This window comes from Salvelinus namaycush, chromosome 12 (assembly GCF_016432855.1).
Source record: "Salvelinus namaycush isolate Seneca chromosome 12, SaNama_1.0, whole genome shotgun sequence".
NCBI classification, from domain to species: domain Eukaryota; kingdom Metazoa; phylum Chordata; class Actinopteri; order Salmoniformes; family Salmonidae; genus Salvelinus; species Salvelinus namaycush.
In genome coordinates this window covers 40,360,392-40,377,320 of record NC_052318.1, presented here as the reverse complement: position 1 = coordinate 40,377,320, position 16,929 = coordinate 40,360,392, and the positions used below count along the sequence as shown (strand labels likewise).

Here is a 16,929-nt window from a genome sequence, read left to right as displayed (position 1 = left end):
AACGTTGTCTCAACTTCGGGAACAGTTTTTTTTCTCATGAACGTCCAGAGTTTGTCGTGTCCCTGTGTTCAGTTGTGCAGTTGAAAGATCTGAAACGTGCGTACAAGGTTTTTTCACCTTTGACCTACAGTATGTCAGTCTGAGCCCCCTTCATACCCCCTGCCCCTCAACAACAGAGAGAATCTCAGAACAACAGAAGAGATGAAAAGACTGACATATCCAGTATCCAGAAACCTGTAGCACGCAGCTAAAAGTCCACTGAGGAGAGGATAAGAGTGCTTAAAACTAAGATAATTGTTCAAAGACAACCCTCATTTCCAGGAAAATATTTAGAATTATATCCATTTTTACCATTGAGGCAATTCACGTGAAATATGACATTTTCACGATTGAAAAACTAGTATTAGCCTATCATGGATAAACACTGCAAGCTGATGGAGTGGTAAAGTCCAACAACATTTTTTTACAGAGGAATGATCAAAGACAATCTTCAGTTGAGACGGTAACGCGATGACCGTGCAACACTTCACAGCTGAAGTAATGAGAGAAAGAGTGAACTAAAAAGAGAGGTGGGGGAGACGGGGCTTCAAACAGTCTCTCAGGGCGGCAGGTGCTTGTGGCACGGCCTCAGTGATAAGAAATGAAAAAATAAAGGACATATTTGTTCTTCTTGTTCTGATCAATATTCATCCCCTGATACCTCTTTTGAAGTACCTACAGAATAGAACAGTTTTCTTCATGAAGTGCACAAAGTTCAGCAGATATAAAAAACTAAAAGAAATTACTTTTCAAGAAGAAAAGAAAACAACAATAAGAAAACAAGGCCAAACATAAAAATAAACAAGCTTTCCACTCCGATGTCCGTGCTCCGTTTAGAAGAAAAAAAATCATGCAAAAGATCCCAGACAGCAAACCAGTTATGAATCTTAATATTCTCTTTATATTTTTACAAGGATATATTTTCCCCCTTGAGTAAAGCCCAGCCACAGTGCAACACTGAATGCAAGAAAAAACAAAACAAAGTGCGATAGATCAAAAAGAAAGATGAAACATTTGGCACTTTTTTGATGGTAATTCCTTGTGTAAGATCAAGTCAGGATGGGCCTCTCTTGGTGGTCCATTGGACCCTCATTGAGAGAGGAGCGTTATCACAGTTCTTGGCACCAAGAATGCTGGTAAAAACGAGATATCAGAATATCACTTTTTTCATTCATATCCTTACAATTTATCAATAATACATAATTTACATTTATGTGTTTGTATAAAAGACTCCACAGAGGAAAAAAGGAGTCATGAAGTGGTTTATTTGAGAGAGAAAGGAGGATGAAAATGAGACTGGGAGGATTGTGTGAACGTTGTGATCAAGAGCTACAGGAACAGACAGGAAGAGAAAGTGAGTGGGAGGCAGAGAAGAAGAGAAGCAGTAATATGGGTTGGGAGAGAGAGAGAGGAAGATAGACAGAGTGAGAGAGAGGAAGAGAGTGAAACACCCAGATTGTACAGACATATGAACAGGTTGGAGGATGTGTGATAGAGATGTGTTAGTTGTAATGATGGGTCTTTGTCCCAGCAGTCCACAGCCTGAGTTAGACTGAGCCATGTGTCCCAACGGTAGGGGGTGACAGCACAGCCTCATGGGGAGATTGACAGAGAACAGAACAACAGAGAGAAAAAAAGAAAAAAGCAACACAGAAGAAGAGTCCCAGGAAAAAGCTGGAGGATAATCCCAGTGAGAGAGAGAAAGAACAGGGGGGGATCCATCTGTGGTGTTTGTTTGTATCTCTGCTGAACCAGAGGTTGTGCCTCGTCCTATACGCGGGTGGTGGAGTGTTGGTGTGGCAGGGCGTTGTTGCTGTGGCCAGGGGTTGGGGTGGTGGAGGGGGCCGGGGCGGGGGGGTAGGTGTTGAAAGGGTGGAGGGGCTGCATGCCGCTGATGGTGCTTGGGATCATGGTAATGGTGTTGGCCGTCATCAGCGGCACGTCCTCCGGTGCCCGCCGCAGGGCCAGCGTGTAGTCTGGTGGGCCCACCTGTGCCCGTAGAGGGTCCAGGTCGCCGTGGAGACCCCGGGAAGGGAGGGGCGTGCCGATGCCGTGCTCCATCTCCACCCTCTGCTGCTTCATCTGCAGGGACATGAGCTCTTCCTCCTGGCTCAATGCCAGGTCGTTGTGGGACGGGGCGCCCACCATTCCCATGCCCATGGTGGTGCCTATGCCGCGCTGTGGGGACAAGCGGCGGTGGCGTCTCTGCAGCAGCTCGTGGCGTTTGTCCCGCTTGTAGTAGAGGGCTGCGAAGGCCAGCACGTTGAGGAAGAGCAGCGAGGCGCCCACCGCCACTGTCACACTCAGCTCCGTGGAGTAGTCCCTTATCTCGTCGGGGAACGGGTTGCGGCGGGGCGGCTCGGAGGGGTCTGGCTCGGGTTCGGGGGGGTTGGTGGAGATGACGGGGTGGCGGGTGGAGCGTGCCCCAGGGGGACCAGGCCGGTGGACGCGGGGACCTCCTCCTCCAGGCGGCAGGCGGGTGGTGATGGGGTAGATGTCCTCATGCATGGAGTGCAAGTGAGGCACCAGCTCCAGCCAGAAGGCCACTTTGTTGGCCCGGTAGTTGTCCCTGACGCGGGGCTTCAGGCCGATGTGGAGGTACTGCTTGTCCTTGGAGCTGAACTTGGTCCAGATGACCTCCTCAAAGCGGTTGGGCTTGGTGTGGATGAACTTAGTGTCCTGGGGTACAGGCAGGTTGGGATCCCTTATGGGAGGGAGTGAGAGAGAGAGAGACGAAAAGATTATCACAAGTATTGAGCATGTACTGTATGCATCTGATAAAGCATGTTTCTAATTTGATATCTCAATGCTGTGTCTAGGTCCTGTCTAAGTCCAGTACTGACCCGGTCTTGGCAAAGTTGGTCCAGTACGTCATGACCACAGCGCTGAGCATGACGTCGTTCTTGGAGAAGTTACAGGGGAACAGGTCGGTGGCTCCCACCATTGGGACCCCAAACACGTAGGGCAGCTCATCCCCGTGGGCCGCGTCTGCCCACTCTGGCCGGGCCTCCGTCTGGCAATGGTGGTGGAAGGTGTAGAAGTAGACAGGAGACTGGAACTCAGCGTGCAGCTTGGCTGTGGCCACCGCTGGCGCCACCCACTGGTGATCTGTGAACAGTGCCAGCAGGGTCTTCCTCCTCATGTCTCCGTTGTCCCTGTCGGCCCAGTCTGTGTACATGAACTTTATGGTCTCCCTCAGGATGTCCTTACCTGGAGACAGAGACAGACCGAGAGCAATAGAGAGAGCAAGCAAAATAGATTAGAGAGAGACACAGAACGAGGGTGGGAGAAAGAGACAGAGAGAGAAAGGGGGGAGAAACAGAGCGAGAGAGGGGAGAGACAGAGAGAGGGGGGAGACATATAGTGGGGAGGGCGTAGAGGGGAGGAGAGACATAGAGAGAGGAGAGAGAGAGAGAGAGAGAGAGAGAGAGAGAGGGGGGAGAGAGAGAGCTAGAGAGGGGGAGAGAGACAGAGGGGGGAGAGAGACAGAGAGAGAGACAGAGAGAGAGACAGAGAGAGAAAGACAGAGAGAGCGACACACAGAGAGAGGAGAGAGAGAGAGGGGGGAGAGAGAGATAGATAGGGGGGAGACAGAAGGGAGAGAAAGACAGAGAGGAGAGAAAGAGAGAGGGGGATAGAAAGAGAGCAACAAGAGACGGGGAGGAGATGGGACAGAGAGACCTTGAATAGCCAGCAATGAAATACTAAACCATAGTAAAATAAAATATACATCTACTCTTAACACACATGGGTAACTGGAGCATTACTTCTGCTCCTATAGGGGTGTCTATCATGCAGTGGTGTAAAGTACTTAAGTAGTACTTTGAAGTATTTTTACTCAAGTAGTTTTTTGGGGTATCTGTACTTTACTTTTTCTATTTTTGCCAAATTGTACTTCTACTTCTGAATCATTTTCTATTAAGGTATCTTTACTTTTACTCAAGTATGACTATTGAGTATTGTTTCCACCACTGCTAACATGTTTGTGTGGATGAGGACATTTATAACAAACTCTCACCCTCAGGGTATCCATACAGGTTGTCCACAAAGTTGGAGATGGTGTAGTCGAAGGAAGCTGCAGAGATCCCATCATCCCCCTCACTGTCGTCCACAAACTTCAGCCCTTCTCCCTGGTTCACCCCTAGCAGGATGTCATAGTTCAGGAACTCCCCCTGGTGGCAACACACACACACATAGCATCACAGAATATGGAGGAAGAAAAAGACACTGCTATAGCAACAGTAATTGCATTAACATAAGAGACTCTGAGGATTCCAGATATTTGTATATTTTAATGGTGACTGGAGCCAGAGGCTGAGTCTGACCTGTTGCATGAGAATCTCGGGGTCGTCGGGAACCACGTCTCCATCCACCACGGGGCCGAAGGCGATGTGATACCTGGCCGGCTGGATGTCCTGGTCCACCAGCTCCCTGAAGCTCTTCCTCCTCAGACACTCCACCAGGTCGCCTGTGTCCCCGTAGCTGCAGCCTACCTTCTTAGCCAGGATCTTGGTGTACATAAGGGGCCGGTAGTTGACCGACCAGCTGGAGATGGCTGAGCCGCTCTGGGCTATGGCCCTCTGGAACAGCCCTGGGGGCCACAAGAGGGTCAGAGGACTTAGTGTAGTGTAGAATATACAGTGCATTCGGAAAGTATTCAGACCCCTTCACTTTTTCCACATTTTGTTACGTTACAGCCTTATTCCAAAGTGGATTAAATAGTTTCCCCCCCCTCAATCTACACACAATAACCCATAATGACAAAGCAAAAACATGTTTCTAAAACTTTGTAAATCTATATAAAAATAATAATAATTAAATATCACATTTACATAAGTATTCAGACCGTTTGATCAGTACTTTGTTGAAGCACCTTTGGCAGCGATTACAGCCTCAAGTCTTCTTATGTATGACGCTACAAGCTTGGCACACCTGTATTTGGGGAGTTTCTCCCATTCTTCTCTGCAGATCCTCTCAAGCTCTGTCATGTTTGATGGGGAGTGTCGCTGCACAGCTATTTTGAGGTTTTTCCAGAGATGTTCGATCGGGTTCAAGTCCGGGCTCTGGCTGGGCCACTCAAGGACATTCAGGGACTCAGGGCACACTTGCGTTGTCTTGGCTGTGTGCTTAGGGTCGTTGTCCTGTTGGAAGGTGAATCTTCGCCCCAGTCTGAGGTCCTGAGCGCTCTGGAGCATGTTTTCATTAAGGATCTCTCTGTACTTTGCTCCGTTCCTCTTTCCCTCAAACCTGACTAGTCTCCCAGTCCCTGCCGCTGAAAAACATCCCCACAGCATGATGTTGCCACCACCATGCTTCACTGTAGGGATGGTATTGGCCAGGTGATGAGCAGTGCCTGGTTTCCTCCAGATGTGACGCTTAGCATTCAGGGCAAAGAGTGCAATCTTGGTTTTCATGGTCTGAGAGTCCTTTAGGAGCCTTTTGGCAAACTCCAAGAGTGCTGTCATGTGCCTTTTACTGAGGAGTGGCTTCCGTCTGGCCACTCTTCCATAAAGGCCTGATTGGTGGAGTGCTGCAGAGATGGTTGTCCTTCTGGAAGGTTCCTCCATCTCCACAGAGGAACTCTCGAGCTCTGTCACCTCCATGACCAAGGCCCTTCTCCCCAGATTGCTCAGTTTGGCCGGGCGGCCAGCTCTAGGAAGAGACTTGGTGGTTCCAAACTTCTTCAATTTAAGAATGACGGAGGCCACCGTGTTCTTAGGGACCTTCAATGCTGTCTCAGAGCTCCAGGGCCACGGCTTGGTTTTTGCTCTGACATACACTGTCAACAGTGGAACCTTATATAGACAGGCGTGTGCCTTTCCAAATCATGTCCAAATCAAGTTTTAGAAACATCTCAAGGATGATCGATGGAAACAGGATGCACCTGAGTTCAATTTTGAGTCTCATAGTAAAGGGTCTGAATACTTATGTAAATAAGGTATTTCTGTTTTTTATTTTTAATACATTTACAACAAACAAAAAAATATTTGTTTTCGCTTTGTTATTATGGGGTATTGTGCGTGGATTGATGATCATTTTTTATTTATTTAATCAATTTTAGAATAAGGCTGTACCGTAAAAAATGTGGAAAAAGAGAAAGCATTCACTCTTTCCATTAAAACTGGCTTTTTATCCCTCTGACTCAGTTACTAGCAGTTCACGAGGCCTTTAAGGCAGTACAGAGTGAGTGCTTTAAATGATGCGTCAGAGGAGGAGCCACCACCGTGGCACCGTGAAGTATTACATATGGAGGGAGCACTGTTCCAGGTACACTGCCTCTCTCCAAAGCCCCACTAAATCATTGTAAACATTAGGCTTGGCAAATCCGCTGGTTTCCTCACATCACATACGGAGGCAGCGACAAGAAAATGGCGACAGGCCCGGCACACAGCCGTGTTGGCGTTAACACTGACTGGTGGCTGTGTTAAACAAAGAGAGAGAGAGAGAGAGAGGGAGATAAAGAGAGCACTGCTGCACTGTTATGTAAAGTGCCTTGTTGTCCCCCTGTTTTCATCTGCAGATTCTGTCATTAATAATTAAGACCCCCTCCCCTCCATTCCATCCCCCATCCTCTGCAAGTGCCCCCTCCCCTGCTCCTCTCCCTGTGAAATCAATTAAGACTTGTCTCAGCTGCGGCTCAAGTCCTGAGCTCAGCTCAGCTCTGCTCTCTCCTGCTCAGACAGACAGCAATATTTTCAGTCCTCATTAGAGTTCTGTCAAACACCTGTCTCACATACACAGACACACATCCATATTAACGCAGTCCCAAAGTCCTGACTCACACGCCAGTCTCTCCCTTAGATAGCTACACAAACCAAGACTCCTATTCCTATTTCCTATGCCAAAGTCAAATTCATACGGCTGTCTGGTGCATATTGATCTGATTTTACAAAACCTATTCTATGTTTCTGATAGTCGTATACACACGGGCCGAAAGTTCTACCCAATAATACTTTACCTCATTCAAATTCACACATCATCCTAGGGTTCAATGCCATACTACCTTGTTGCTCAGTTAGACACTATGGAACTGAGGCAAGAGGGACGATTGTCTTTAAGAACACCTTTCTGGGTTTCCTTTCTGACACACACCTGAAGTACATTTAAATCATCTTGGATGTTGCTATGGTAGTGAGGATGAAAATGACAGTTGTGATAATGATGACAGGTTTGACAGTGACGGTGGGGATTGTTGTCCTAGATTCGTTTTAGTAGCAGTTTATTACATGTTTACATGTAGGCCGTACTTGGCAGCTAAACGTTGAATGTCAGTACACGTCACATACAAGTAAATACATCTCAAGGCACTTTAAAAGCAACGACGTGATGATGAGATCGCTGTCATCATAGAGGATGACTGATGAATATTTTTGATGATGTTGGCGATGACGATTATGCTGCTGTTGTTGCTAATGACTAAAACGATGGTGACAGGTCCTTACCCTCAGAGTGGTGGGAGAGGATGAGCAGATTGACACAGGAGGCTCCGGCGCCGGAGCCAAAGATGGTGATCCTCTCTGGGTCTCCTCCAAAGTGGCCAATGTTCTCATTGAGCCAGCGCAGAGCCTGGATCTGGTCCAACAGACCATAGTTCCCCTTGGCTGACTGGTCCCCAGTACTCAGAAACCCTGCAGGACAGAGAAAGAGAGAGAGAGAGAAAGAGAGAGAGAGAGAGAGAGAGAGAGAGAGAGAGAGAGGGGATGGAGGGAGGGATGAGGCATGTGAGACAGAAGTAAAGAGTGATTCGAGGAATAGGAGAGTGAGAGAGGTACGCAAGGGTGATACGATGACAGGGAATATTAATGAGAGAAGAAAGAGAGCAGAATAAGAGCGAGGAAGAAATGAGAAGGCAGAGTAGGAAGAGATTCAAGGAGAGAATACCAAATAATTAAATATTTCATCCTGGTCTTTTTCTGTTCTCCACAAACAAAGATGGCAGCAGCATCCGGTGACAGTGGCCTGGGTATTTACGAGGCCACAGCTCGTTAGCAGCCTCAAGTGCTTTAACAGAAACTTTGCCAAATTAGTCAAGCACTGTATTATCTGATAAAAGCAATGACACTCATTTTTAATACCCATGTCGTTAAATGAACGCAGTAAAGAGAGCTCGTTAGGAGAGGCACAGGAGACACATGTTTCATATGCTTCCAATATAGACACATACAGTGGCTTGCGAAAGTATTCACGCCCTTTGGCATTTTTCCTATTATGTTGTATCATTTGATTTACACAACATGTCTACCACTGTGAAGATGCAAACTATATTTTATTGTGAAACAAACAAGAAATAAGAAAAAAAAACTGAAAACTTGAGCGTGCTTGAACTATTCACCCCCCCAAAGTCAATACTTTGTAGAACCACCTTTTTATAGCTGCATGTCTCTTGGGGTATGTCTCTATAAACTTGGCACATCTAGCCACTAGAAATTTTGCCCATTCTTCAAGGCAACACCGCTTCAAGTTGGATGAGTTCCCCTTGTGTACAGCAATCTGTAAGTCATACCACAGATTCTCCATTGGATTGAGGTCTGGGCTTTGAATAGGCCATTCCAAGACATTTAAATGTTTCCCCTTAAACCACTCAAGTGTTGCTTTAGCAGTATGCTTAGGGCCATTGTCCTGCTGGAAGGTGAACCTCCGTCCCAGTCTCAAATCTCTGGAAGACTGAAACAGGTTTCCCTCCAGAATTTCCCTGTATTTAGCGCCATCCATCATTCCATCAATTTTGACCAGTTTCCCAGTCCCTGCCGATGAAAAACATCCCCACAGCATGATGCTGCCACCACCATGCTTCACTGTGGGGATGGGGTTCTCAGGGTGATGAGAGGTGTTGGATTTGCGCCAGACATAGCGTTTTCCTTGATGGCCAAAAAACAAAATTTTTGTCTCATCTGACCAGAGTACATTCTTCCATATGTTTGGGGAGTCTCCCACATGCCTTTCGGCGAACACCAAACATGTTTGCTTATTCTTTTCTTTAAGCAATGGCTTTTTCTGGCCACTCTTCCGTAAAGCCCAGCTCTGTGGAGTGTACGGCTTAAAGTGGTCCTATAGACAGATACTCCAATCTTCGCTGTGGAGCTTTGCAGCTCCTTCAGGGTTATCTTTGGTCTCTTTGTTGCCTCTCTGATTAATGCCCTCCATGCCTGGTCTGTGAGTTTTGGTGGGCGGCCCTCTCTTGGCAGGTTTGTTGTGGTGCCATATTCTTTCCATTTTTTAATAATGGATTTAATGGTGCTCCGTGGGATGTTCAAAGTTTCAGATATTTTTTTATAACCCAACCCTGATCTGTACTTCTCCACAACTTTGTCCCTGACCTGTTTGGAGAGCGTCTTGGTCTTCATGGTGCCACTTGCTTGGTGCTGCCCCTTGTTTAGTGGTGTTCCAGACTCTGGTGCCTTTCAGAACAGTTGTAAATATACTAAGATCATGTGACAGATCATGTAACAGATCATGTGACACTTAGATTGCACACAGGTGGACCTTATTTAACTAATTATGTGACTTCTGAAGGTAATTGGTTGCACCAAATCTTATTTAGGGGCTTCATAGCAAAGGGGATGAATACATATGCACGCACCATTTTTCAGTTTTTAAATTTTAAATAAGTACATTTTTCATTTTACTTCACCAATTTGGACTATTTTGTGTATGTCCATTACATGAAATCCAAATAAAAACATATTTAAATTACAGGTTGTAATGCAACAAAATAGGAAAAACACAAAAAAAACATAGGCACCCACATACATGCACACAAACAGTTTATATATATATACACTGATATGGTGAAGGAGATAATGGGTCTATGAAGTGGTAACAGGTTTTAGCATATATATATATATATACGCTATATATATATATATATATATATATGCTAAAACCTGTTACCACTTCATAAACCCATTATCTCCTTCACCATATCAGTGTTGGACAGCTAATTGGTGTTGCTGGTGTTTTCACATAAAACCCTGTGCACACTGGTAGCAGAGCAGCACTCTGTTATCTGTGCCTCTGAGGCCTAGCTCCTGCCTCTCTGCCTGCCTTGCTGGTTAATTGGTAGTTTGGACTTGATAGTTACTGGGTGGACTGTAAACAATGCCGGCAGTGATTAATACCTGTGGTACTGACATGCTACAACTGTACCAGGAGAGGAGCACACGTGTGAACTGACATGTGTGCCACATGACTTTATGAAAAGGGAATTCATAGCTAGGAAGTGGCATTCTGTGAATGGTGATTATACATATTATACAGCGTTTTGCCAAAGACTGTATTATTGCCTGAATAATGACCTTGACAGTCAGATTAAATGGATCATGATGTGTCAGCAACAGAATCCTAGCTAAGCGTGATGTGTAATTGATTGTCCTTGAGCAGAGCATGCCATCCTGCCTCTATGATTCCACACCATGCAGGTCAAGGAAAACACCACTCCAGGAGCTGCAGTACAAGGAACTACATGGGCAAATATGGTGAAATCCTTCCATGGCTCCGGGAGAGGGTTTTGTATTCTCGGTAGCCCTGTTTGTAAGGAGCAAAGGGCAGAGAGAGGGAGAGAGAGGCCTGGGGAGAGACAGAGGGTCAAAGACATATGAAATGCAGCTATTCACTCATCCACTGCTGCTTAACTGCCCCCAGCACCAAAGTCAAAGAAAAGAGACCAAAATAAGACTAAACACAAAAGCAATCTGACCTCTAACCCCTGAGCGAGCGAAAGCTGGAGAGAGAGGGAGGCAGAGAGCGAGAGAGAGAAAAAGAAAGAAAGAAAGAAAAAGAAAGAGAGAGAGAGAGGGGAATGGATTAAACAGATGAGGATTGGGCGGTCTTCACCCAGTGGCCCCACTCTGATTGGCTGACTGGTAAATGCTCGCCCGGTGATTGGACAGTTTATAGAGTGATGACAGAGTGGTGTCTCTGTGTCATAATGATTTGGATCATTGTGGTCAGGGACAGGCTCTTGGGCTCCTGTGACTCAGTGACCCTACGACCCTTAAACTGTGACCCGTGCTGCTGGCCAGAGCCAGAGGTGTGAAGATGTGTCCGCTCTCATAGCATCCATGTGCTGAGCTGTCTGCCTGCCTCTGTTGCCTGGCAACCAGCCAGAGCTACAGTCACAGAGATCAAGACACACACACATGGACTTAGAGTCAGAGACACTTGCATGCTCACATGAGCTTCTCCCCACTGTCTTTGATTGGGTAAGAGGGAGAGGGAATATGGTTATCTGCCAATATTTAAGATAAGTCAGACTCTCTCCTCCCCTCGCCGCTCTCTCTCCTCTCGCTCTCTCTCCTCTCGCTCTCTCTCCTCCCCTCGCCGCTCTCTCTCTCTCTCTCCTCTTGCTCTCTCTCTCCTCTCGCCTCTCTCTCTCTCTCTCTCTCTCCTCTCACTCTCTCTCTCTCCTCTCGCTCTCTCCTCTCGCTCTCTCTCTCCTCTCGCTCTCTCTGTTTTCTTTTCCATACTCTTCCTGTCTGCTGAGTTGGGCTTCCTGCCGACTTTAGCGCTGAGAGCAGCAGTTTACGAGGCCGAACTCATGCATATTCAATACTCGCTTTAGGTAATGGCCAAGGAACTGTGAGGAGGGTTTTCAACCTCGGAGAGCGAGAGAAGGAGAGATCTGGCAGAGAGAAAGAAAGGGGAGAGAGACATAAATGAAGGCTAGAGAGCACTAGATTGAGAGTGATTTGAACAGAAATGAAAAATATGAGACGAAGAGCTCTCTAAGCATCCACCAGACAACACTTCATGAAAAACTACCCCTTCCTGCTACTGGAACCATGGTAATACCGTCACAGCTGCTGGTAATACCCTACCACACATACCAATAGGATGCTTGTTTAAAATTCTCAAGTCTTATATTGTGAATGATTGATGTTTCTTCTTCAGGGGAGACGGTGAGCAACCATTATCATTAATTAATTGTAGCTTGCATATCTTAAATAGGCAACTTTATAATCATACATACCTGGTATGTGTGGTATTGAATTGTGTGTTCTAATCATGAACTATGAGCAATGAGTCGCACGCACGCACGCACGCACGCACGCACGCACGCACGCACGCACGCACGCACGCACGCACGCACGCACGCACGCAACCCATGAAACAGTTGGCTATGAATGGAGTCAGAGCTATGAGTGCCAATTAGGAGTAGTGATGTGCTGTTCTCCAGTACAGTGGCTCAGTAAAAGCCTGTAGTGTTCACTGTTCCAAGGAGAGAGCTGTCAGTGTGTGAATAGTTGATGTAAGATTTGTTCTTGAGGTGGGCGTGGCAGGCGGTGATCAAATCAGGTCATTAAATTAGATAAGCACGTGGTCGCCACATGTTGTATGTAAACACCTTTGATCTGACTACTTTGATATGGATTACTTTGATGTACGTTCTGCTGCCGCGTATGTGTGTGTGTGTGTGTGTGTGTGTGTGTGTGTGTGTTTGTACCCAGGTGTGAGGGGCTTGTTGTGATCCTGGGGGTAGTGTTTTGGTCTATATGTAAGACAAAAGACTTGGTGCTTTTAATCAAGTAGAGTCCTTGGTCAGTTGTGGGACAAAGATGTGTTATGCCGTTGATCAGGGGCAGTGTATTAGACTATTTGAGGAACTAAGGTCTATTGTGCCTTTTGATACATTTTGTGGGGTGGAGACGAGAGGGGGGGGGGGGGGGGGGGGGGGGGGGGGGTTGGTTGGCCATGTTGAAACGGTTCTGGTGTTGAGGGTAAGGTTTTGGTTGGGGGGCCAGTTGAAACTGTTTTGAATGAGGTGCGTTTTGGGTTCTGGGCTGAAATCCAGCATTGTTATCAAACCGGTTGGGGCAAGGCTTACATGCTGACCACACCGCTTGCGTCGCGTGTGCGAGCATGGCAAAATAAATTTAAACATACATGTTTTTCAATTATTGCACCCACACTGCTCGCGCGGGCCAACGAGTGTCTGCGTTGCCAAGCGCTAAAATAGAAGTCAGTTCTATTTGTGACGCTGAACGTGGTGCAAGTCCTGCCTCTCCTATCTCCTCATTGGTTTAAAGAAGCAGCCATCTCCTCATTGGTTATACACACGTGGGTGATTGAAAGTTGAACTGAGTTTGGTCGGTCGTCATGGTAATTATGAAAGTTAGATGCCAATCGCCATATAAAGTCCAAAGAAGAAATAGCCTGGAAGGAGGAGCAATGACTAGAAATTATTTGGTTGACCGTTTTATGTGTGGATTAATTGTCGGAGTAGAGCATCTTGTGTATTTCAGGTAAAATAACAACTCAACGTTTATATCCCAGGACAAATTAGCTAGAAACAGCAAGCTAGCTAAATAGGACAAATTAGCTAGAAACAGCAAGCTAGCTAAATAGGACAAATTAGCTAGAAACTGCAAGCTAGCTAGCTAAATTGCCATAAATGTTTAATGCTTTTCGACCTGTCCCCAAATTAATATAATTGGTTCAGAGTTTGTTTTGATATTTCAACCTGCGTGTCATAATCACGTTTGGTGTGGGGAGACAAAATCAATTTGCGCGCGGCCGGTTTGGGTACGGTGTTAGGCCTCCCAGAGCATTCACACCTGGCCCAGTGGGGAATCAACAAGCAGTTTGCTGGACTTCACAGAGCCCTGGAAGTTCACTTTGGTGCAATTTTTATATGAAATATTTTCACAACTCTGAGCACAAAAATCCTAAATCAGATCATCAAAATGTCTCATGTTTCAAAACTCTAAGCACATTTTCAATTGACGGAGTACAACAAACACATTCACTGCACCAAATAACTCGTTCAATTTGGATACACATTCAATCTAAGTGTCTGCTTTTCAAAATGAAATATTCACTTTACTTTTGATATTATTTACTATCAGTTAATCAAACTGATCAAAACTGATAAGTAACGAACCAAAAGTATGTGATGCCTAGTTAACGGATATAGTTGGATAACGGCTGTACACCGTACATTTCTATATTTTTACCTCATAAATGTATCAATTTGAGTCAATTTATGTTGGAAGGTAAAACCAAATCATATGTGGATGTGGCTTCAAATACTACATCATAGGATAAAGTAGAAAGAGTCACTACGTGCTACAATTTGGAATTACAGTGTACAGTGCACTGCTGAAATACCTGGGTTTGTCACGCCCTGACCGTAGAGATCCTTTTTATGTCTCTATTTTGGTTGGTCAGGGCGTGAGTTGGGGTGGGCATTCTATGTTTTTGTTCTATGTTTTCTATTTCTATGTGTTTGGCCGGGTGTGGTTCTCAATCAGAGGCAGCTGTCTATCGTTGTCTCTGATTGAGAACCATACTTAGGTAGCCTTTTCCCACCTGTGTTTTGTGGGTAGTTGTTTTCTGTTTTGTGTCTGCACCAGACAGAACTGTTTCGCTTTCGTTCTCCTGTTTGTTGTTTTTGTTCGATTTGTGTTTTTGGATTAAATCATGAACACTTTAAACGATGCACCTTGGTCCACTCTTCCTTCAGCCGACGAGAACCATTACAGGGTTATATCTAACAATATATTCCACTCATTATCTGAATGCCATTGGTACATTGTAAGCTGATGAATTTCAAGGAGCGAGACAGGCGATACTGTATCAGTTGACAAGTCACATAAGAAAAGGTTGATCTTGTAGTGTTGCATGGAGGGCAGAAATGGCATACAACACCGTGCAACGTTTTTAAAGTAGCCAAATGCTTTACAATACTTTTCTTTACAAGGATAATGAGATTGTAAGACTGGAATATTTCTCAACATGCTCACAACCTGCCAAGGATAGAAATAATAAAAACAATTGCATGTCAAGTTACAGTCAAATACTGCATGGAATATTATATTTAGCATCTACTATTCTTTCTATTCAGCACTTCAAAAAGAACAGTTTTGAAATGTGTATGTTATATTTTTGCTATTGGGTTAAATGGTAGTTAATAAGACAAAAACTGGTGAGCATATCATTATCTGCTGTATTGGATGGATTTTCCATATGTCTCCATCACACATTTCAATGTTCACACAAACATAATACAACTATCTAGTTGATGTTTTTTCAGGTGCTTTATCATATTGCTGAATGTCCTATTGACAACTGAACAATCATTCAGACAAAACACACAAGTGTTTATATTTGTGTTTTTCCATAAATCAGTTAGTCTCAGGTTGTCTAGATATGGATTTTGTTTGTAGCATCTGTTACAGTTGCATTTTTTAAAAGATTTGTTTTCAGCATGCTTTCATTTATACTTTCTTTTGTCATTCACAAGTTGAACGTCAATAAGAAGTAATATAACTGTAACGATGTGCGCTGAGAGTTGTGAAGCAAGTTCAGGGAGTGAGTGTTTTAATAAATAAAAGAAATCATGAACACGAAACACAAACAACGCACCGACAAGAAAACAGAGTCAATAACACCCGAGGAAAGAACCAAGGGGAGTGACAGATATAGGGAAGATAATCAAGGAGGTGATGGAGACCAGGTGAGTTTCATGAGGCGCAGGTGCGCGAGACGATGGTGACAGGTGTGCGGGATAATCAGCAGCCTGATGACCTAGAGGCCGGAGAGTGAGTATACGTGACAATAACTGTGTGGTATGAATTTACAATGGAATCAGTTCCTAATCTACTGAAACTTCATGGCCAAGTTATTTTATTTAACATTCCCTCCAGTGTCTTGATACTAAAGGTTTTCTGTACCAAATCTTGGGAATCATTTTACCCACCCTTGGATTTTGATGGATACGACATGACATTGACAGCCCCATTTCACATGTTTATACTTCAAAAATATGTTTTTACAGGGTAGTGAAATATTGTTTATATGCTAAACTGTTGAGAATAAGGAACCTATGGTGAAACAGGAAGACACTAATGTTTTATATACTATACATATCCAGAAGGCTCATAAACAAGTACAGTGGCTTGCGAAAGTATTCACCCCCCTTGGAATTTTTCCTTATTTGTTGCCTTACAACCTGGAATTAAAATAGATTTTTTTGGGGGTTTGTATCATTTCATTTATACAACATGCCTACTACTTTGAAGATGCAAAATATTTTGTTATTGTGGAACAACAAGGAATAAATACCCCCCCCCCCCCAAAGTCAATACTTTGTAGAGCCACCTTTTGCAGCAATTACAGCTGCAAGTCTCTTGGGGTATGTCTCTATAAGCTTGGCACATCTAGCCACTGGAATTTTTGCCCATTCTTCAAGGCAAAACTGCTCCAGCTTCTTCAAGTTGGATGGGTTCCACTGATGTATAGTAATCTTTAAGTCATACCACAGATTCTCCATTGGATTGAGATGTGGGCTTTGAAAGGCCATTACAAGACATTTAAATGTTTCCCCTTAAACCACTCAAGTGTTGCTTTAGCAGTATGCTTAGGGCCATTGTCCTGCTGGAAGGTGAACCTCCGTCCCAGTCTCAAATCTCTGGAAGACTGAAACAGGTTTCCTTCCAGAATTTCCCTGTATTTAGCGCCATCCATCATTCCATCAATTTTGACCAGTTTCCCAGTCCCTGCCGATGAAAAACATCCCCACAGCATGATGCTGCCACCACTATGCTCCACTGTGGGGATGGTGTTCTCAGGGTGATGAGAGGTGTTGGGTTTGCGCCAGACATAGCGTTTTCCTTGATGGCCAAAAAACTAAATTTTAGTCTCATCTGACCAGAGTACCGTCTTCCATATGTATGGGGAGTCTCCCACATGCCTTTTGGCGAACACCAAACGTGTTTGCTTATTATTTTCTTTAAGCAATGGCTTTTTTTCTGGCCACTCTTCCATAAAGCCCAGCTCTGTGGAGTGTACGGCTTAAAGTGGTCCTATAGACAGATACTCCAATCTCCGCTGTGGAGCTTTGCAGCTCCTTCAAGGTTATTTTTGGTCTCTTTGTTGCATCTCTGATTAATG

The 16,929-nt window shown here is 44.9% G+C and overlaps 1 protein-coding gene across 2 annotated transcripts in view; it reads right to left on the bottom strand.

The window, feature by feature from the left end:
- Positions 1-1,809: 1,809 nt before the first annotated feature.
- LOC120056586 (neuroligin-2-like) overlaps positions 1,810-16,929 on the bottom strand; it is a 51,346-nt gene continuing 36,226 nt past the window's right edge. For both annotated transcript variants that reach the window (XM_039004774.1, XM_039004775.1), the window contains 5 exons: positions 7,482-7,667; positions 4,365-4,630; positions 4,058-4,211; positions 2,883-3,249; positions 1,810-2,743 (listed from right to left, as the gene is read on the bottom strand). In XM_039004774.1, the coding sequence (XP_038860702.1) occupies positions 1,810-2,743; positions 2,883-3,249; positions 4,058-4,211; positions 4,365-4,630; positions 7,482-7,667 (1,907 nt within the window). The remainder of the gene's footprint in view (positions 2,744-2,882; positions 3,250-4,057; positions 4,212-4,364; positions 4,631-7,481; positions 7,668-16,929) is intronic.